The 23,555-nt window shown below is 28.9% G+C and overlaps 2 protein-coding genes and 1 pseudogene across 2 annotated transcripts in view; all 3 read right to left on the bottom strand.

The window, feature by feature from the left end:
• Positions 1 to 1,078: 1,078 nt before the first annotated feature.
• Positions 1,079 to 23,555, bottom strand: part of LOC133786233 (wall-associated receptor kinase-like 3) — an 80,373-nt gene continuing 57,896 nt past the window's right edge. The window contains exons 2-3 of the mRNA XM_062225434.1: positions 1,135 to 1,797; positions 1,079 to 1,084 (exon numbers count right to left, since the gene is read on the bottom strand). Of these exons, the coding sequence (XP_062081418.1) occupies positions 1,079 to 1,084; positions 1,135 to 1,749 (621 nt within the window). The 5' untranslated portion in view covers positions 1,750 to 1,797. The remainder of the gene's footprint in view (positions 1,085 to 1,134; positions 1,798 to 23,555) is intronic.
• On the bottom strand, positions 13,345 to 16,612 carry LOC133784555 (wall-associated receptor kinase-like 9). Its single transcript, XM_062223850.1, has 4 exons — positions 16,282 to 16,612; positions 15,614 to 15,727; positions 13,693 to 14,895; positions 13,345 to 13,365 (listed from the first exon to the last, which is right to left on the bottom strand). The coding sequence occupies exons 1-3, from the start codon at positions 16,442 to 16,444 to the stop codon at positions 13,694 to 13,696; spliced, it is 1,479 nt and encodes a 492-aa protein (XP_062079834.1). The 5' UTR covers positions 16,445 to 16,612; the 3' UTR covers positions 13,345 to 13,365; position 13,693.
• LOC133786232 (wall-associated receptor kinase-like 1) lies at positions 19,025 to 22,901 on the bottom strand (annotated as a pseudogene).

Genomic DNA, 23,555 nt, shown 5'->3' with positions numbered 1-23,555 from the left:
CTTGTTAATATATATTTGAAATAAATATTACTATTTTTTATGTATTTATTATGATATATATATATATATCTTTGTATTATACAAGGCACTATATGCCCATCATAAAAAAAAAAAATTGTCTAACCTCTTATTATTTCCATGAGTTTATATATGTAAATATATATATATATTTTTATATATATATATATATTTCTCTTTTAGCTATTGAAACATTGTTACATTACTTAGTACATATTTGTACGTTTTTGTGTAATAAGTACGTGCATATACTTTCATAAAATTCAATATCTAAAATCATTAATTAAATATTATATTTTCAAAATAATAATAAATTAAATATTCTATAGACATACAATATCCTTTATCCAACTAAAGCAATTTATTTATTTATTTAGTCCTTTAGTTATGTATAAATAAAAAATGATCATGTATTTCAATTTCTAATAATTTATTATTTTATTATATTTGTTAATAATATTTATAAATAGAAATTGAAACACAATGTTCATACTATAACAAAAATTATAAAATTTAATATTAAAATTCATTATAAAAAAATTATAGTTTTACATATTTTTATTATATTTAGCAAATAATGTATGTAATTACATCAAATCTAATTAATGACATTTATCATGTTAAAAAATATATGCTCTTTAATTAAGTTTATATAACTTATATATATACACAATTATTTCACATTTGATTATCATTTTACATGTTTTGAGATTGTTAGTCATAGCTTATTTTTGTTATACATAACTAACAAAAACATCCAAGAATATATATATATATATATGAATTAATTTAAATAATATTAGTGGTGGATTGAGGTTTACCTTGACACCCGTCCTGAATGTACGCATTCCCTCGAAATCCATAACCGCAGCGACAGCTGTATATCCTATCTAGAGAGGAATTTAAAGTACCATTATAGCTGTCGCAGTCGAAGCTGCTGGTTGGCAGAACTTGAGTTTTAAATATGTCGAAATACGTACTGTTAATAAAGTACCAATCTAGTAGGGCGGGAACATAATAATCCAGATCATCATCATGGGATGTTTTGTATTTATCAATTTCATAACTATCAATCAGGAATGCATATTTGCAGTATTCGTTATCACGATTTGTTGCAAGAGTCGTACTAGAATCATTATCCATGGAGATTTTGAAGCTGTCACTAGCTTCGAAAGAAGTACGACAACATTTAACACCATCGCAATTACTAAAATCAATACCATTGGATGATGATGATGAGCAGGTGGAGCTGCTGCTGGTGCACCCATTCTGGACGACCCTGTTACCACTCCTTGTTTCGTACTTGGCAAAAGCACCACAACTTACTGCAACGAAGCCATTCTCAGAAGAATAGTAGAACGGGCTTCCTGTTAAGTTTGCTGATTTTTTGCTTGTCTTATTTGCACAGTTGAAGAAACTGATGGGGCTTCTCACCTGAACCCATTCGGATTGTCTATAGTCGTAATTATCAATTATAGAAATGTCAAGTACCTGTAGTTGAATGTGTTCGAGGACAGGCGAAGTAGAGTTGAGGCAGGAGATTTCGAACCATTTGTTAAGAAAACAATTGGATGATCCAATTCCGAATGGGAATGGGATAGTTATGTTTCCGCACTTTTCTTGACAACCAGGTTTGACAAGTATAGCTAGTACTGTTGACGACCTTGACATTAATAACCATCCAGTTATGATAACAAACAAGTAGTAGTTCAGCATAGTAGTCACTACCATTTTCTTCTTTCTTCTTTATTAATGATCACTTTCACGTACGTCTCGTATCTAAAAAATAAAAACAGTAAGAAATTTATCTAATAAAAGGTGATGTCTTATTTTTTTTTAAACAGTCGAGATATGCATGAAATATTGCTTTTTTTTTTTTTCTTTTCATTCTTACACTATTAAAGTTATGGCAATATGATATGCCAGATATAAAATATTTGCATCATGTCGAAATTAATAGAATGATACCATTAAATTTTATATATTATTCTACTTTTCCCAGGAATATACTACTAAATAAACTATATATATATATATTGAGAAGACGTACTGTAGATAACAAGCAAAAGAAAACAATGAATTAATAAAAGAGGATATTTTCTGATACGTACCACAGAGAGAGAGATGAGCAAGTTGGAAATTTTATTTGTGTGAATAAGGAATTTATGTGACACTAGTGAGAATATATAATATTCCAAAGATATGTGAAATTCAATTTTTCTTTTTTTTCTTTTTTAAAAAAAAAAAAGAAAAGAAAAAGAAGAAGACATCCTATCAGTATGTGCATGTTCTTTTCAGCAGAAAAAAAATAAAATAGAATAAAAAAGAAATAAGCATATATAGAAGACTCGAGGAAAATTCCACATAAAAATCTTTACTGATGATATATATGAACCAATTAATATAGAAAACTCGAGGAAACATCCACAGCTGAAAAGTCTTTACTGAACCAAACTTTCATGCATTAGAAGACATGGCCTACCTCTTTAATTTGAGATGTGGATTGCAAAGAAGACTCGAGCAATAATCAACAGCTTAAAAGTCTTTTTTGTTTAGTCATATATGTATATTGTTATACGTCTAAGTCCACAATTATATACGTCTAACTCTAGAGTACTCTTATTGTAAATAACTTGAATCATTCCATTGATTTGAACATATTAAATAGAGCAGGAAAGAAGTTAATTAGGAGTTGGAATTATTTGGCTTTATTTATTTTGTATGAGTTCTTTTTAATTTCTTGTAATTTTTTTTCTTTATTCTTATGTTGTCTCTTGTCAAATATATATATATATATATATAAAATAAAAAAATTATTAAAAAATAGAAAAAAAAAAATGTAAAAAAATGAATGAAAAAAAAAAGAACAAAAGCAACATTTTTCATTTTCATCTTTTGTAGTTTTGTTGAAGAAAAAAAATGTCGAATAAAAAAAACAACAAAATCAACATTACTACATTTGTTTTCAATTAATTTCATAAAAAAAATTGAGTATTTTATTTTGGCTCTTAATATTATTTTGTAAAATCTCGAAGGTTCTTATGTCATTTAGATTCCAATTAATTGATTAGCCTATCTTTTGATCAATATTCGTTAACATTGTTTGCCCTAAAACGATAACATCCATTTTTTAGCGTTAATTGATAAATTTCCAACTCGAAGAGTGTCAACCATCTCCCATAAAAATATTTTTAATACATTTGTGAGGATTTGGAGTTGAGACTTTATTCTTTGGTGATTTTTCAATATTGTTTGTGTTGTAAATTTTTGGAAAGAACAATATGGGTTGGTGCACACACACAAAGCTCTTGAATTACAATTTTGATAGTTTTAAATAACATTTTCTAAATTCTCACTAAACATTTTGTTAAATGATTTTGCATAATCTAGTTCACTAATTCATCTTGGCAATAATTTTATTCCGCTTGAATTGCTAGGGACTAGCAATAAGCTAGTTGGGGGTTGTGATTAAGGGTCGAAAATGCACATTTATTGATTTTAATTGTCAAAATAAATTAAGTTTTAATTAATATTTTCATGGAATTAATGTGATATATTTTATATATGAAAATATTTAATTTGGATTTAATTTGTTTTTATTTTGTAGGAAAATGATACAATTTTGGTTGAATAAAATAAAGCAAAAAGAAAATGAAGAAAGTTGGCATTTTGAAGAAGCCAAGCCCAAATTGAAAAAGCTCAATCCAATTCATGAAGATGTCATGTCACCAATCCATGAAATTTCTTCTCCACCAATAAGAGATGTTAATTACAACTCATTCCAACAAATATTGACAATCAATGTGCTTCATTTTCAACCAATAGAAGTGTCTTCTTTTCAACAAAAATTAGCAATCCATGTGCTTCCCTCTCAACCAATGATAGATTGCCACATGTCATTTCCATCATAGTTTATTTGTATTCTACACCTATAAATATGATGTAGTTTTCATTTGAAAAACACACATTTTCTACACACTTCTCTCTCTACCATCTTTTCTCTCTATTTCCTCTTCTCCATTTTATCTCTAAGCCTAGTTTTCTCACATTTTCAATGGAAAATGTGAGAATGACTTTTAACTTAGGCTAGAGTTTTCTTTTGATGAGGATATAGGTGAAGCTTTATATTTTGCAATCTTTTTATTTTGATTTTATAAAAGTGTTTTAATGTTCAAATATTTGAGTTTTATTATTTCTATAATTATTTATGCAATTAATATTTATTATTAATTTTATATAGATTTAGTCAAGCTTTTTCTATGTAATTTTATTAAAATAATTTATATTAATTTTATTATTTTGTGTGTAGTCTTTTACTGCATTATCGCCAAGATGGTATAGTGTCGCTTCTAGATTTCTCATAACAGTAGTACTAGCATTAGATATTAGTTTGTTATTTTGTGAATAGTCTTTTATTGCATATTGCCAATGGTATTATGTCGATTCTAAGTTTCTCATAACAATAACATATGCATGTACTTCAACTAAGAGATTTTATTACTCAAATACATTAGCAAATTATCAAAGTAAATAGGTGACCAAAATATATTGTGGAACCTCGATGCCTCACCAAACCCCTTTTATCATTTATTTTCCTTTCATTTCAATTCTTCAAAACAACAAAAATATAATTCCTTTTACTACTTTCACATTACTTACCTTCTAACCGTTTTATTTGTTCTTTGTTTCTTTACCTTCTTGTGGAATCGACCGCCCATCTATACTACAACTACCACTAAGTGGAAGTCACGTTTGGGCGTTAAACAACAATAAGCTAATTGGATGGAAATGATCCACACATTTAGTTTGTTCTCTACAATTCTATCTATGGTGATTTAATTACTTTTTTTTTTTTTAAAAAGTGTAAAGTCTTGAATAAGAATGGATCACCTTAATGTATTTATTAGATTGGAAACTAATATGGTATTTTATTCGTCATGTCTTCTTATTATCTATGATTAAGACACTATGAACCTCATTATTAAACATCTCAAAGTCTTCCACGTAAAACAAAAGTATACATAACAAAACCATTTTAATAATTGATCGTTAAACTTTTTTTTGGGGGGTTCGGAAATCTTGATTCATCCTATCTTATTCTATGCTAGACTTTTAACACATCTATTGATTGTACAAATAATATTATGGTCTGAGACGTGACTTGCATTAAAGACTTTGATGTAGAGTTTTTTTTTTTCCAAACTTGACTGTATGAAGTTTTGTTAGCTGAATTTTCTTAGTTCGCGATATTTACTTTCATTCTATCCATCAATCTCACTGTTTACTTGATCAAAATTATTTGAATGGATTTTTTTCCCTCTAATTAGCACTTTTTTATTAAATAAAAATCGAATGAGAAATTTAGTGTTGTCATCATTTTAATTTGTGCATGTTCTTGTTAAGTAAGTATTGATTTATGTATAAAATTTGGAGTAAACATATTAAAATTTGGCAGTCACATTGAATAATAGATTATAAAAAAAATATATAAAATTACCTTTGAAGTATGTTCTTTACTTTTTGCTGCAACAACTGATTTTCCAGTTGGTTAAACACTTTGTTTAAAAAGATTTTTGAATTTTGACATAAAATTTTACTTTTCAATTTCATTGCAAGGACATATATATAGACAAGCTCTTTGTTTTCTGTTTTTTTTAAATAAATTTGTATATAAAAAAAAGCATGAATTTTTTTCAAAAGGTTTCTTATCATTGATATTTTGATATTATGATCACTTCAATTAGTAATCACTATTCTCGATAACCATATTTTGCTAAAAGAATTTGGTCAGTTTTTAATTTTTTTTATTTATGTGTGTTATTGAAGAAAATTATTACAAGTATAATTAATAAGGATTAAATTTGCTAACAATTTAATAATTTATGCTAGAAATGATAAGGTTGATCCAACAAAGTATTTGCTTCAAATGGCGACTCTTATGGCATAATATATACATCTATTACTTGGCTCTTTCAACATTTACTTTTTGGACCTTGACTTTTCATTCCATTTTAATTAGTTATGAATTTTTCAAAAATTTTCAAGTAAAACAAAAATATTATCATTGTCGATTGAGACATAACAATATGACTTGATCATATCATCAATTATATGAATTTTCTAAGCTTATATTTTGGCTTGGAAAATTCTTGTGTCTGAATGCTAATTTGGACGAGTATTATATGGTGTAGAAGTAACGAAACTGACCTCCACATACATTTTAAATGTCTAAAGGACTTTCCAACGTTAGTTCCATGGTACATAATTGTTACATATATATATATAACATTCACTCTTTTGATTTCACTATTTACTAATTGTTATGAAAAATATATACCCAGGAAATAAAATTTTCGAAAATGAATATGGTTCATGTGGTGAACTAGGTTTGTGATTGGTTTGCTGAGTCAACTGAGTGAGTTGCTCAAGCATATCATGTTTTCTTGAAATAATACCTATTATGTGATTGTCTTTGATTTTACATAATCAATTTGATAGCTGTGAAGTTTCTTGATTAGTTCTTGAAAATGTGTATTTAATGTTCTTAAGTGTTAAAATAATTAAGTTTTAATTAATATTTTTATGAAATTAATGTAATATATTTTATTATTGAAAATATTTGATTTGATTTGAATTTATGTTTATTTTGCATAAATAATAATGCATTGTGGCAAATATAAAGAAATAAAGATGCAAGCTTTGAAAGAGAAATTGGTATTTTTGAAAATTAAAAGCCAATTGAAAAATGACATTTTTAGGGAAAGAAGCCCAAAAACTAGAAGTGACATTTGTACAATGGATCCCCCATATTCATATTTAAGGCCCGTTTGACATGAATTTCAAAACTTAGAGTTGTTTTAATACTTAATGTTTTTAAATTTTATTTTTTAACTTTTTTTTAAAAAAGCTCTTAAATGATTTAGTGGCGTATTTCTAAAATTACATAAAAAATTATCTAAATGGAGTTTTTACACAATTCATTACAATATTATTTTTAATTACTATATTCATACCAATTAATATATTTTCATTTATATATACAAATCTTAACCAATTTTTCATTTTATTTACTAAAATTGTCTTTATTATTTCTTATATAAATATTACCTAATTAATTGAGAAGTGTGATATTAGGGTATGTAGTTAAAACTTACCATTTTTAAATATTTTCTCTTTTTGGTTTATTTCAAAAAATTTCTGAACCTCTGCCATAAAACACCTGTTATATACATTGCCCCAAACACTGCACATTTTCCCAAATTCAAATTCAAATTCAAAACCCCAAACCTCTTATTCTCTCCATTCCCAACCGAAAACTCATATACTCAAACCCATTTCTATTCTTCATCTTCCAAACCGATGGTCTCAACCAGGAGTGCCAGTGATACTCTTTCCATAAACTCGCCGGAGAAGGAAGAAGAGATGGAGGTTGAGTCTGAACCCGAGGAGACTCGCCATTGATACTATTTAACGTGACTGTTTGTTTATTTTTATAAACTCACTAGTATATTTTTATTTTAAATTTAATATATTGGTTATTATTAGTAGCAATTTTGTTTATTTTTATGTTTATGCTCATGATGTCATTTTAAATTTTTTGGATTGTTTTGTATGTTAAATTTTTTTCCTTTTATGAATATAAAGTTATGTTTATATTTATTTTTATGAATATTTCTTCCTATGAATATACAACTAAATTTATGTTTATTTTTTGGACATTGTTTATTTTGTTAATGTTGAATGAATATATTGTACTTTAAACAAATTTGTTTATTTTTTAATTGTTATTTTTTGTTTTAAATTGGTAGATATGGTAAATGTATACAGTTGTCATATTTGTGTATTATGTTTTTAATAAAATAAACAGTATCGTATATGTTAGACAATAACGCTATTGTTAAATATTGTTTTCATTTATTTTTATCATGGTATAGTAAAATAAACAAAAATATTTTAGTTAGATGGGTAGATTATAATTATACATAGTAATTTTTTTTAATTCTTTATGAATAATACATTAGAATAGCATGTTATAGTTATATAAACGTTTTGTTAATTTATTGTTCAATGTGTACTTTTATATTAAATACTTCTATGTTTATTTTTTTTCACTATATTAGTTTATCAATTTATAGTAGTTTTTCTAAAGATGGTTATTCAAATATTTCATGAATTGCCGCCAATTAATTGTGGTATCTCATTTAATGGAGATAATAATTTGAATATTATATAATTATTTTTTGATTTATTAATTGAATTCATATAATATTAAATATGGGAAGTTATATATTTATATAACACAAATTAGGAAAGTGGCTTACACTACAAAACATAAGGCATATACCGAGAACATTATACTGCAAACATGTTCTCGGTATAGACAATTCAGAACCGCGCCAAAGCTACGCAGTATTTTTTCATTTTAGTTGATGTACCGAGGACTCTATACTGAGAACATGTTCTCAGTATAAGTCCTTTATATACTTCATCTTCCCCAAACAGAGAGCTCATTTCTCTGAAACAAAAAAAACCCCCATAGTTTTCTCTCCGCCATTTTTTGGGTTTTCTCTGGATTTCGGCCCCCAAGGGCTAGTTTTTTGAGAAATCTTCCCTTCCAAAGAAGATTTAGTCATCAATAGGGTCTATCAAGGTATGTATTTGTATATATTTCATTTTATTTTGTGTATAAATTTGTCCTTTTTTTTTTTCCTATTTTGGGCATCTTTACTTCAACAATGGGGTTTTTTCTTTATTTCTTTTCAGGTATTGCATTATTCACAAGTGATTTTACAGGTATCACGAATTTTATTTATAATTTTTTGGTTTTTTTAATATTTTTGGCATAAATATATTTGAGGTTTTATGTATAATTTTTTTTAATATTGTTAATATATTGTTAGTTGTCATATTATATATATAATTTTTTTATTATGTATTTAAAATAGGTAAGAATAACAATTAGAAATGAAAATTAGTTAAAAGTTTAGTGATATCCTATTTTGAGGATATAATGTTGTGTAGTATTTTAGTAAAATACATATATAGCTTTAGGATTTAGTTAGTGTAATCTTATGGATAAATAATTAATTTATTAGTATTAAAATTTATTAATTTAATAGTTTATTTTTTAGGTATATAATTTGACTTTTAGTTATAAAAATATGTTTGTATGAAAATATAATATTTGAGTGTTTTTTTTTTTAGATTGGGTTAAATAATTTTAGTGTTAGATTATTAGATTTGGTTAATAAAGTTTGATTATTAGAGTGGGTTTTTTTATTTAATTTTTTTGTTGTTGTTAATTTTTTTTATTCTTAGTGTTGATGAATATTGATGCTTTGTTTTTGTTGTTAATTTTTAGTAGAATTATGATATTTTAAATAGAAAATTGAATAATTAATAAAATTTAGAGTAATAATTATAAATTATATAGTCATTTACAATGTATTTGTATTGCTTTGTGTATGTTCTGGGACTGGATATTTTTTTATGTGTTATTTGTAAGTTTTTAAATTTTGGGATATTTGAAAATACAGTCGTTATGCTGCCAAATTTTTTATAGAATTAAAAGTACTCAATAAAATTTCTAATTTAATAAATAGTGAATTGATAATTAGTATAATATATTTTTAATTATGATTAAATAAAATTAACAATAACATTATGCAACCAATTTTTAATAAAAATAAACATTAATCTTGAAATTTTATTTAAATAAGTAATAAATCTTAAATTAATTAAATAATTTTTAAACAATTCTTAGAAATTTTGTGTAAATTTATAAAACTATTCAATAAAGCATAAGTAAAATAACTATTCAACAAACCAGGGACATCTCAAATCTGGCAACCGAAAATTTCTAGTATGCAGCAAACTGATGTAACAGGGAAGGTTCCTCGAGCACAGGAGCAGATTGAACGAAAGAAGGACCCAGATGGTTTTTCCCAAGTTAAAGGCTCAAAAATGAAGATACCAAAGGACACAGAAGTGAATGTGAGTAATTCTTTCAAGGCTTTAGATCAGTTTTCTGATGCAGAAATGCATGTGGGAGTAGTGCTTCAAGAAATGAGGTCCAATATTGATGGAGGGGGAGGTCCTCCATTAATTAATGGATAGACTATTTTGCTGGAATGTTAGGGGACTTAACAAAACTAACAAGCAAAATGATGTCATGAGAATGATATCCAATAAACGAATTGGTTTTGTTAGTCTCCTAGAAACAAGGGTTAAGGTTTCTAAAATGGGAACCTTATACCTTAATATGTTTCAAGGATGGTGTTTCACTTGCAATTTAACTAATCATCCTAATGGTCGGATAGTTGTAGCTTGGAATCTGAACAGTTTTATAGTAGATATTCGGGGTAGCTCAAGTCAATGGATGCACTTTTTAGTTCAGATTAAGCATGGAATCCAGTTTGCAGTTACTGTGGTGTATGCTCTAAATGATATGAATGGTAGAGAAAGGCTTTGGGAGGATATGAAGCATATAGGAAGTATCACTAGTTGTCCTTGGATGATAATGGGGGATTTTAACTCTGTTTTGTCTCCTTCCGATAGACTTCACTATAGAGGAAATAGAGCTGAAATGGTCCCTTTCCAAAGCTGTGTGGAGAAGTGTGGACTAGTAGATATGAAATTTACTGGGAACTTTTTTACTTGGAATAATAAGCAAGAGGGGAGCTCTCGTGTGTATGCAAAGCTGGACAGAGTGTTGGTAAATGACCACTGGCTGGGAAAATTCTCAAATGCTGAGGCCATTTTCTTTCCTGAAGGGGATTTTGACCATAGTCCTTGTTTGGTGACGTTTTCTTTAGAGTGTGAGATCCGGAAACCCTTCAGATATTTCAATTTTTGGAGTAGTCATAAAGATTTCTTAAATAAGATCTCCTCTTGTTGGAATGAAGAAATTACAGGAACCCCTATGTTTTGTTTAATCTCCAAGTTAAAAAAGCTTAGGGGAGTCTTAACTAAACTCAATAAGGAGGGAAAGGGGGATGTTTTTGTTAAGGATGCTGAGACTTTTCAGAAGCTGCTGGAGATTCAAGGAAAAATTAATGACTCTCCTGGTAATACTCAATTGATGAATGAGGAAATTAGTTGTAGAGTTGAGTATCATCATGCGCACCAGAATATGATTAATTTTTTACAGCAGAAAGCTAAATTAGATTGGATCAAGCATGGAGATGATAATACAAATTTGTTTCACAGGAGTATCAGGAATAGAAGGATTCAGAATTCTATTCATACCATAAGGGATATGAATGGTCATTGGTTTGATACTCAAGAAGGAGTGATTCAGGTGTTCAATGACTATTATTCAGAGTTATTTGGCTCTGTTTCTAATGGGAGGAAAACTGTTTTAGACAGGGTGGTCAAAGCTGGGAAGGTAGTTTTTGAAGATCAGGCAGACTTTCTGATGAAGCATTACACCAAAGAGGAAGTGAAAGAAGCTCTTTTCTCCATTCCTGATGAGAAGGCACCAGGTCCTGATGGTTACAGTAGTGCATTTTTTAAACACACTTGGCTTATTACTGGAGAGGATGTTATTAAAGCAGTTCTGTCTTTCCTTCATTCGGGTAAGCTGATTAAGGAGCTTACTACAACCAATATCACCCTTATTCCTAAGTCTAGTTGCCCCAAGAATGTTAGTGATTATAGACCAATTTCTTGCTGCAATGTGATCTATAAAGTAGCCACCAAAATGATTTGTTCTAGACTTAGAGTGATTTTACCTACAATTATCTCTGATAGTCAAAGTGGTTTCGTGCAACGCAGGAATATAGCTCATAACATTATGATCTGCCAAGACTTAGTGAAGGGTTATGGGAGGCAAAGTTCTAGCTCTTCTTGTATGATTAAAATAGACCTCCAAAAAGCTTATTACACCTTGGATTGGAATTTTCTGCAAGAAATGTTGACTGCTCTAAATTTTCCATCTAAGTTTATCAATTTGATTATGGTCTATGTTACTACTCCAAGATTCTCTTTCATGATCAATGGGGCTCAAATAGGTTGTTTGTCGTCTAGGAGAGGTTTAAGGCAAGGGGATCCTTTGTCCCCTCTGTTGTTTGTAATCGGTATGGAGTATCTGTCGAGGTTAATGGTGGCAGTAGGGAATCATAAGGATTTTAAATATCATCCAAGATGTGAGTCTCTGGAGTTAAATCATCTCTGCTTTGCAGATGATTTGCTTTTGTTTAGCAAAGGAACCTTTAAAGCCATTCATACTTTACTCAGGGGATTTCAGTTGTTCTCAGATTCTTCTGGTTTAAAAGCAAACAAAGCTAAGTCAGCCATTTATGGTGTTGGACTGAATGGTGGAGATTGGAATAGAATCACTGATATGACTGGGTTTAGCAGAGGTCAGCTTCCTTTCAAATACTTAGGGATGACCATTAGTAATACTAGAATAACTCCAGCTGATTGTGAGTGTTTAGTTGAGAAGATGGTTAAAAGAGTTAGGACTTGGAGCTCAATAAATCTCTCTTTTGCAGGGAGATGTACTCTTATCAATTCTGTTTTGCTGTCTATTAATTTGTACTGGTCTCAAGTGATTATTTTACCCAAGCTGGTGATCAAAAGAATCAAGCAAATTTGCCGAGCTTTTCTTTGGAAAGGTTCTGATTTTATGGAAGGGCCAGGTCGTGTTTCTTGGTCTGAGATTGAGAAGATGTGGGAGGTCTGGGCTTTTCAGACATTGGTCTGTGGAACCGGTGTGCTATTGGGAAACTTGTTTGGGCTATTGCTAAGAAGGAGGATAACCTTTGGGTGAAGTGGGTGCACTCGGTGTATATTAAGGAGGCAGACTGGTGGGGCTATATAGCTCCTACATCTAGTAGTTGGTAAAATTAATTGAGTTGTTTCGATTATCATATTACTTATATCGTTGATAATAAAATTTTATAAAACCTTCATATCTTCATCCAAATTAATCTCGTACCGTCATAATAAAGTCTAAAATATACATAATCCGACCACAAGTCTAAATTATCTAAAATCTCACACTTATAAAAGTCTACAAGTCTAAAATATTCAAAGTCTCGTACATATATAATAAAGTCCATATAAAATGTTCAGAACAAAGTCTCATGAAATAAAAAGTCGATAACTCCATACAATAAAGTCCAACTCATCAGAGCCAACTTCAATCCAAAAGCAATATATATATTTCTGAAAAATGACAATAATATCAGCCAAACAAAGTCCATTTTGAACTAATTACTGTGTTTAATTTATGCATACACTATAAACTCTAAAATACAAAACTATGACATATAATTTACTGTATATATATATATTTATAAGAGAAATGAGAATGAGAGAGAGCGTGAGAATGAGAGCTGAGAGCTGCACGAAACAAAGAAATGAGAGGCTTCGGTCAAATATGTTTAAATTCTTATATTTGTCCAATTAAATTTAATTATAATAATAAACTTAAGCATTCCCAACACTAAATCTTCCCCAAGTATTTTTTTTGTCACAATAGATAACAATTGGCTTTATAATCAATGTGGGAATAAATTAAAATGGATACTAATTAAACAATACATATAAACTACAATAACCTTTAAAGTATTCCAAATTATAATTCAACAGTCAAATATATATTATTGTTTTTATAACTATCCAAATTTGAAAAAGAAAATATAGGTGAAAAGTATTAAAAAAGGATACCTTATAATAATGGTAATTCTTGATGCAACGAGGAGCTAGAAGCATTACTATAAAAAGTTGATGACGTGGAAGCATTCCAAGAGTAGTCTATAAATTCAGGTTGTGCATATGCCAACTCTTCGTAATTATGTTGACTGCCCTTTGAATCTTTATTATCACCGACTTGTATCCTTTCTAGCTCCTTTGCTACTTCTTTCATGGTAGGTCGATTTCTTCCGCTCAAATGTAAGCATCTTTGTGCAAGATCAGCAACAACTATGATCTCTTCTTTTGGCGCTTCTTTGAGAACTTGACTATCAAGAATGTTGAACAGACTACTGCTATTTTCCTCCATTGTCATTATAAAATATGTCGCCAAACTTATTCCTTCCTCTGATCTTGTTGCAGATATTGCTTTTTTTCCAGTCAAGAGCTCAACAAGAATCACTCCAAAACTATAAACATCACTCTTATCTGTAAATTGGCTTGTTTGAAAATATTCTGGATCTAGATAACCAAATGTGCCATAAACTACAGTAGTCAAGTGTGTTTGCTCTAAGGAAATAGTTCTTGATGTACCAAAGTCTGCAACTTTAGCTCTCAATTTTTCATCAAGGAGTATGTTTGTAGACTTAACATCCTGATGATAAATTGGAAAAGAAGCTGCTGAATGTAAGTATGAAAGAGCTCCTGCAACTTCAGTTGCAATTTGTAATCGCATGCTCCATGTAAAAGGAAACCCTGCATTTCTCTCATGAATATACTCAGAAAGTGTTCCATTTGGGATAAATTCATAAACTAGAAGTGGAACATCTGTCTCCAAACAACATCCCAATAGCTTGACAACATTTCTATGATTGATTTGCGTAAGAATAACAACCTCATTAATGAATTCAGAGAGTTTGGCTTCATCAATTATTTTAGACTTCTTTATCGCGACAATCTTTCCGCCTTCCAACATTCCTTTGTACACAGTGCCTTGACCTCCTTGTCCAAGAACTCTGTCTATACTAAAAAATTTTGTTGCCTTCTCTAACTCTTTTGCATCGAACAACTTGGTTTGCTCGACATTGTTTTCACTCGAGTGTATTTGCTGTTCCAACAAAAGGCCACCATTTCGTTTGAAAAATATTTTCTTCTGTTTAATTTCTTTTCTTTTCTTTATGAATTTGTATAGTCTCCATGTACCAAAAACAAGTACTAAGGCTCCAAGAGCACTCCCAACTCCTGTTTAACAAGTTATGAATAAATAAACACAAATATATGGCATTTTTTTAATCAAAGCATTAACAATTAGTTTGTAATATTAAATTGGCGTAAATTATATAAAACTTTATATTGCTTTTATTTCTCTTCAAAACTTTAGTTTTTTAATATAAATTTTATGATAAATAAACAGAATTATCACATTAACTTATTTTTTTAAGGTATTATGAAAATTGATTCTCTGTATTTTATTTCTTTAATCTTCGTTCATATCAACAAGTTTACATACACACATTGCTTTGTAGAGTGGCGTGAAATTTCTGTTGTGTCACTTAAAAAAGGGATGCAAATGTCTCTATTTTATTGTAGTAATGTTCGAGTAAAAAAGTGGCAAAATTCCAATTATTCCAAAACTTTATAGTTAATTTTTAACAATATTTCCCTTATTTGAAAATAAATTTATAATTTATCGAAAAAATATATTTGTATTATTTAAATTGTACAAATAAATATTTAAATTTTTGTTCTAATATATATTATTATATCCAATATTATTATTATTTGTTTTTACTTTTGTTGGAATGAATTCCTAAATGTACCACTATGGGTAATGATTTTTTGCTATTTTTATAGAATTAGTTAATTAACCGTGCATGCATTATAAATATTATTTTATGAATGAATTGATAACCAGGCATACATACATAAATATGCATTGTATATAATAAAGACATACCTATAAAGATAAATTTGCGCTTATAACTACAACGATATCCCCCGATTGTGTTGACGCAAGTACTGTCTCCATGACATGGATTCGGGATTTTCTCATCATTGCATTCATTAATATCTGACAATTAATTTGTATTATTTTTCTTGTTAATATATATTTGAAATAAATATTACTATTTTTTATGTATTTATTATGATATATATATGTACGTTTTTGTGTAATAAGTACGTGCATATACTTTCATAAAATTCAATATCTAAAATCAATAATTACATAATATATTGTCAAAATAATAATAAATTAAATATTCTATAGACATACAATATCCTTTATCCAACTAAAGCAATTTATTTATTCATTTAGTCCTTTAGTTATGTATAAATAAAAAAATGATCATGTATTTAGAAATTGAAATATATTTAAAAAATGAAAACTTTAAAATATTATATTTTTATAATAAATTTACTTTTTTCATTAGGTAAAAAATTAAAATTATTTTTAAAAATATTAATTAATAACTATAAATATAAACTATTGATTATTGATCTTAATTTAATAATTAATATTAAAATATATCTATAGGGGAGTAACAGTTACACCCAAATATATATATATATATACATATATATACGAATTAATTTAAAAAATATTAGTGGTGGATTGAGGATTACCTTGACACCCGTCCTGAATGTACGCACTCCCTCGAAATCCATATCTGCAGCGACAGCTGTATATCCTATCGAGAGAGGAATTTAAAGTACCATTATTGCTGCTGCAGTAGAAGTTGCTAGATCTGGATAACATGTGTTTTAAATATGTCGAAATACGTAACATTAAGGGACCAAGTTAGTAGGACAGGAACATAATAATCCAGATGATGGGATGTTTTGTATTTATCAATTTCATTAGGATCTATCAGGAACGCATATTTGCAATATTCGTTATCACGAGTCGTACTAGAATCATTATCCATAGAGATTTTGAATCTGTCACCTGTACTCGTAGAGAAAATAGAACGACAACATTTAACGCCATCGTCGCAATTACTAAAATCAATATTATTACTGCTATTGGATGATGATGATGATGATGAGCATGTGGAACTGCTGCTACTGCACCCTTTTTGGTAGACCTCCTTTCCATTCCTCATTTCGTACTTGGCAACAAGACCACAACTTACTGCAATGAAGTCATTGTCATAAGCATAGTAGAAGGGGCTTCCTGTTAAATTTGCTGATTTTTTGCTTGTCTTATTTGCACAGTTGAAGAAACTGATGGGGCTTCTCACCTGAACCCATTCGGATGGTCTACTGTCGTAATTATCAAGTATAGAAATGTTAAGTACCTGTAGTTGAGTTTGTTCGAGGAAAGGCGTAGTAGAGTTGAGGCAGGAGATTTCGAACCATTTGTTAAGAAAACAATTGGACGATCCAATTCCGAATGGGAATGGAATAGTTATGTGTCCGCACTTTTCTGGACAACCAGGTTTGACAAATACAGCTAGTACTGTTGACGATCCAGTTATGATAACAAACAAGTAGTAGTTCAGCATAGTAGTCACTACCATTTTCTTCTTTCTTCTTTATTAATGATCACTTTGACGTAGTCTCCTATCTAAAAAATAAAAACAGCAAGAAATTTCTCTAATAAAAGTGATGTGTTATTTTTTTTTAAACATTCGAGATATGCATGAAATATTGGTTTTTTTTTATAATTTTGGTTACTTTAGCATAATAATGAATCAACTAAAAAATTATTATAATAAAAGCAATATTCTTATAAGATAAATGCAATATAATTTATGTATTGACTACAACATAAACAAATAATGAGCATTGACTAATAATACTAGGAATTGGGTTAGTCTTGTCATGTTTCACTTTTTCTTCCACTAGCAATTAAATAGTCCTTGTATTTTCATGTCTCCACTGCCAATTTTTCTTTTCACACTTCTGTTCACATACCATTAATTATTCTATCCTTTCGAATATATTAATCCAACTTGCATAATCCCACTACACCTCTAACACACACACGCGCCTAACTTGCATAACCTCACCACACCATCATATATTCCAACTAATCCACTATTCACACACACCTCCATGTGCCAGATATAAAATAAATAGAGAGGTAAACAACGTTGTCTCAACCACACACATATATATATAGATGAATATTTGCGCATGAAATTTATCTATTCTATATATCGATAACAAGAAAAAGAAAACACAATGAATTAATAAAAGAGGATATGTTGTGATACGTACTAGCTAGCTAGAAGAGAGTCTTTGTGATATTTCCACCAGAGACAGAGAGAGATGACAAAGTTGGAAATGTTATATTTGTGTGAATGAGGAATTTATGTGACATTAGTCAGAATATATAATATTCCAAAAAATATATAATATATCCGTACTATCAGTATGTGCATGTTTTTTTCCGCAGAAAAAAATAAAATAAAATAAAAAGGGGGAAGAAAGAAAATGGAGGAGAAAAAACTAATAAAGAAAAGATAAAATTTTGTTTGGAAAGTAAAATTAATTGAGTTGTTTCGATTATCATATTACTTATATCGTTGATAATAAAATTTTATAAAACCTTCATATCTTCATCCAAATTAATCTCGTACCGGCATAATAAAGTCTAAAATATACATAATCCGACCACAAGTCTAAATTATCTAAAATCTCACACTTATAAAAGTCTACAAGTCTAAAATATTCAAAGTCTCGTACATATATAATAAAGTCCATATAAAATGTTCATAACAAAGTCTCATGAAATAAAAAGTCGATAACTCCATACAATAAAGTCCAACTCATCAGAGCCAACTTCAATCCAAAAGCAATATATATATTTCTGAAAAATGACAATAATATCACACTACAAAAAACCTTAGTTTTAGTCACAACAAATTTTGTGACTAAAAACAAAAAAATTGTGACTAAGGAAAAATTATTATACTTATGTCATCACTAAAAAATCCGTGGCGAAAAGTATTAGTCACAAAGATCACAATTTGTTGTCACTAAATGTATTTTTAGTCACAACAAATTTTATCACTAAAAATAATAGGTTGTGACTAAAGCTACATTAGTGACAACTTGTGATTAAGTATGACTTTTTAGTCACAAGTAATATTTTGTTGTTACTAAAAGTGACATTTAGTCACACAAAATATATGTTGTGACTAAAAAGTTGTCACTAAAGGTTACATTTATTTGTAGTGTCAGCCAAACACAGTCCATTTTGAACTAATTACTGTGTTTAATTTATGCATACACTATAAACTCTAAAATACAAAACTATGACATATAATTTACTGTATATATATATATTTATAAGAGAAATGAGAATGAGAGATGAGAGCTGCACGAAACAAAGAAATGAGAGGCTTTGGTCAAATATGTTTAAATTCTTATATTTGTCCAATTAAATTTAATTATAATAATAAACTTAAGCATTCCCAACACTAAATCTTCCCCAAGTATTTTTTTTGTCACAATAGATAACAATTGGCTTTATAATCAATGTGGGAATAAATTAAAATGGATACTAATTAAACAATACATATAAACTACAATAACCTATAAAGTATTCCAAATTATAATTCAACAGTCAAATATATATTATTGTTTTTATAACTATCTAAATTTGAAAAAGAAAATATAGGTGAAAAGTATTACAAAAAGGATACCTTATAATAATGGTAATTCTTGATGCAACGAGGAGCTAGAAGCATTACTATAAAAAGTTGATGACGTGGAAGCATTCCAAGAGTAGTCTATAACTTCAGGTTGTGCATACGCTAACTCTTCGTAATTATGTTGACTACCCTTTGAATCTTTATTATCAATGACTTGTATCCTTTCTAGCTCCTTTGCTACTTCTTTCATGGTAGGTCGATTCCTTCCGCTCAAATGTAAGCATCTCTGTGCAAGATCAGCAACAACTATGATCTCTTCTTTTGGTGCTTCTTTGAGAACTTGACTATCAAGAATGTTGAACAGACTACTGCTATTTTCCTCCATTGTCATTATAAAATATGTCGCCAAACTTATTCCTTCCTCTGATCTTGTTGCAGATATTGCTTTTTGTCCAGTCAAGAGCTCAACAAGAATCACTCCAAAACTATAAACATCACTCTTATCTTGAAATTGGCTTGTTTGAAAATATTCTGGATCTAGATAACCAAATGTGCCATAAACTACAGTAGTCAAGTGTGTTTGCTCTAAGGAAATAGTTCTTGATGTACCAAAGTCTGCAACTTTAGCTCTCAATTTTTCATCAAGGAGTATGTTTGTAGACTTAACATCCCGATGATAAATTGGAAAAGAAGCTGCTGAATGTAAGTATGAAAGAGCTCCTGCAACTTCAGTTGCAATTTGTAATCACATGCTCCATGTAAAAGGAAACTCTGCATTTCTCTCATGAATATTCTCAGAAAGTGTTCCGTTTGGGATAAATTCATAAACTAGAAGTGGAACATCTGTCTCCAAACAACATCCCAAGAGCTTGACAACATTTCTATGATTGATTTGCGTAAGAATAACAACCTCATTAATGAATTCAGAGAGTTTGGCTTCATCAATTATTTTAGACTTCTTTATCAGAACAATCTTTCCGTCTTCCAACATTCCTTTGTACACAGTGCCTTGACCTCCTTGTCCAAGAACTCTGTCTATACTAAAAATTTTTGTTGCCTTCTCTAACTCTTTTGCATCGAACAACTTGGTTTGCTCGACATTGTTTTCACTCGAGTGTATTTGCTGTTCCAACAAAAGGCCACCATTTCGTTTGAAAAATATTTTCTTCTATTTAATTTCTTTTCTTTTCTTTATGAATTTGTATAGTCTCCATGTACCAAAAACAAGTACTAAGGCTCCAAGAGCACTCCCAACTCCTGTTTAACAAGTTATGAATGAATAAACACAAATATATGGCATTTTTTTAATCAAAGCATTAACAATTAGTTTGTAATATTAAATTGGCGTAAATTAAATAAAACTTTATATTGCTTTTATTTCTCTTCAAAACTTTAGTTTGTTAATATAAATTTTATATGATAAATAAACAGAATTATCACATTAACTTATTTTTTTAAGGTATTATGAAAATTGATTCTCTGTATTTTATTTCTTTAATCTTCATTCATATCAACAAGTTTACATGAACACATTGCTTTGTAGAGTGGCGTGAAATTTCTGTTGTGTCACTTAAAAAAGGGATGAAAATGTCTCTATTTTATTGTAGTAATGTTCAAGTAAAAAAGTGGCAAAATTCCAATTATTCCAAAACTTTATAGTTAATTTTTAACAGTATTTCCCTTATTTAAAATAAATTTATAATTTATAAAAAAAAAATGTATTTGTATTATTTAAATTTTACAAATAAATATTAAAATTTTGTTCTAATATATATTATTATATCCAATATTATTATTATTTATTTTTACTTTTGTTGGAATGAATAAATTCCTTGATGTACCACTATTGGTAATGAATTTTCCCTATTTTTACAAATTAGTTCATTAACCGTGCATGCATTATAAAATATTATTTTATGATGAATTGATAAGCAGGCATATATTATGCATTGTATATAAAACCATATACCTATAAAGATAAATTTGCGCTTATAACTACAACGATATCCCCCGATTGTGTTGACGCAAGTACTGTCTCCATGACATGGATTCGGGATTTTCTCATCATTGCATTCATTAATATCTGACAATTAATTTGTATTATTTTTCTGGTTAATATATATTTGAAAGAAATATTACTATTTTTTATGTATTTATTATGATATATATATATATATGTACGTTTTTGTGTAATAAGTACGTGCATATACTTTCATAAAATTCAATATCTAAAATCAATAATTACATAATATATTGTCAAAATAATAATAAATTAAATATTCTATAGACATATAATATCCTTTATCCAACTAAAGCAATTTATTTATTCATTTAGTCCTTTAGTTATGTATAAATAAAAAAAAATGATCATGAATTTAGAAATTGAAATATATTTGAAAAATGAAAATTTTAAAATATTATATTTTTATAATAAATATATTAAAATTATTTTTAAAATTATTAATTAATAACTATAAATATAGACATTGATCATTCTATAATAACAGTTACACCCCAATATATATATATATACGAATTAATTTAAAAAATATTAGTGGTGGATTGAGGATTACCTTGACACCCGTCCTGAACGTGCGCACTCCCTCGAAATCCATATCTGCAGCGACAACTGTATATCCTATCTAGAGAGGAATTTAAAGTACCATTCCTATCTAGAGAGGAATTTAAAGTACCATTATAGCTGCTGCAGTAGAAGTTGCTAGATCTGGATCTGGTTGGGATAACATGTGTTTTAAATATGTCCAAATACGTAACATTAAGGGACCAAGTTAGTAGGACAGGAACATAATAATCCAGATGATGGGATGTTTTGTATTTATCAATTTCATTAGGATCTATCAGGAATGCATATTTGCAGTATTCGTTATCACGAGTCGTACTAGAATCATTATCCATAGAGATTTTGAAGCTGTCACCTGTACCCGTAGAGAAAAAAGAACGACAACATTTAACGCCATCGCAATTACTAAAATCAATATTATTACTGCTATTGGATGGTGATGATGATGAGCATGTGGAACTGCTGCTACTGCACCCTTTTTGGTAGACCTCCTTACCATTCCTCATTTCGTACTTGGCAACAAGACCACAACTTACTGCAACGAAGTCATTGTCATAAGCATAGTAGAAAGGGCTTCCTGTTAAATTTGCTGATTTTTTGCTTGTCTTATTTGCACAGTTGAAGAAACTGATGGGGCTTCTCACCTGAACCCATTCGGATAGTCTCTCATAATTATCAATTATAGAAAAGTTAAGTACCTGTAGTTGAGTTTGTTCGAGGAAAGGCGTAGTAGAGTTGAGGCAGGAGATTTCGAACCATTTGTTAAGAAAACAATTGGACGATCCAATTCCGAATGGGAATGGAATAGTTATGTTTCCGCACTTTTCTGGACAACCAGGTTTGACAAATACAGCTAGTACTGTTGACGATCCAGTTATGATAACAAACAAGTAGTAGTTCAGCATAGTAGTCACTACCATTTTCTTCTTTCTTCTTTATTAATGATCACTTTGACGTAGTCTCCTATCTAAAAAATAAAAACAGCAAGAAATTTCTCTAATAAAAGTGATGTGTTATTTTTTTTTAAACATTCGAGATATGCATGAAATATTGGTTTTTTTTTTTTTCATTCTTACACTATTAAAGTTATGGCAATGTGATATGCCAGATATAAAATATTTGCATCATGTCGAAATTAATAGAATGATACCATTAAATTTTATATATTATTCTACTTTTCCCAGGAGTATACTACTTAAATAAACTATATATATTGAGAAGACGTACTGTAGATAACAAGAAAAAGAAAACAATGAATTAATAAAAGAGGATATTTTGTGATACGTACCCCAGAGAGAGAGAGATGAGCAAGTTGGAAATTTTGTTTGTGTGAATAAGGAATTTATGTGACACTAGTGAGAATATATATATAATATTCCAAAGATATGTGAAATTCAATTTTTCTTTTTTTTTCTTTTTTTTTAAGACATCCTATCAGTATGTGCATGTTCTTTTCAGCAGAAAAAAATAAAAATAAAAAAGAAATAAGCATATATAGAAAACTCGAGGAAACATTCACAGCTAAAAAGTCTTTACTGAACCAAACATTCATGCATTAGAAGACATGGCCTACCCCTTTAATTTGAGATGTGGATTGCAAAGAAGACTCGAGCAATAATCAACAGCTTAAAAGTCTTTGAATGCAATAATTATTAGAGGACTTTTTTGTTTAGTCATAAATGTATATTGTTATACGTCTAAGTCCACAATTATAT

This window comes from Humulus lupulus, chromosome 6, assembly GCF_963169125.1.
Source record: "Humulus lupulus chromosome 6, drHumLupu1.1, whole genome shotgun sequence".
NCBI lineage: Eukaryota > Viridiplantae > Streptophyta > Magnoliopsida > Rosales > Cannabaceae > Humulus > Humulus lupulus.
Note: the sequence above shows the minus strand (reverse complement) of the source record. Positions and strands in the feature narration are given on the sequence as shown.

Excerpts from the sequence above, each read along its gene's own strand:
- LOC133784555 (XM_062223850.1), bottom strand. The coding sequence starts at position 16,444 with ATGTTACGTATTTCGACATATTTAAAACACATGTTATCCAGATCTAGC. Across the intron at positions 15,728-16,281 it reads CATTCAGGACGGGTGTCAAG|ATATTAATGAATGCAATGAT; the intron begins GTAATCCTCAAT and ends ATTAATTGTCAG. Across the intron at positions 14,896-15,613 it reads GCGCAAATTTATCTTTATAG|TTGGGAGTGCTCTTGGAGCC; the intron begins GTATGTCTTTAT and ends GTTAAACAGGAG.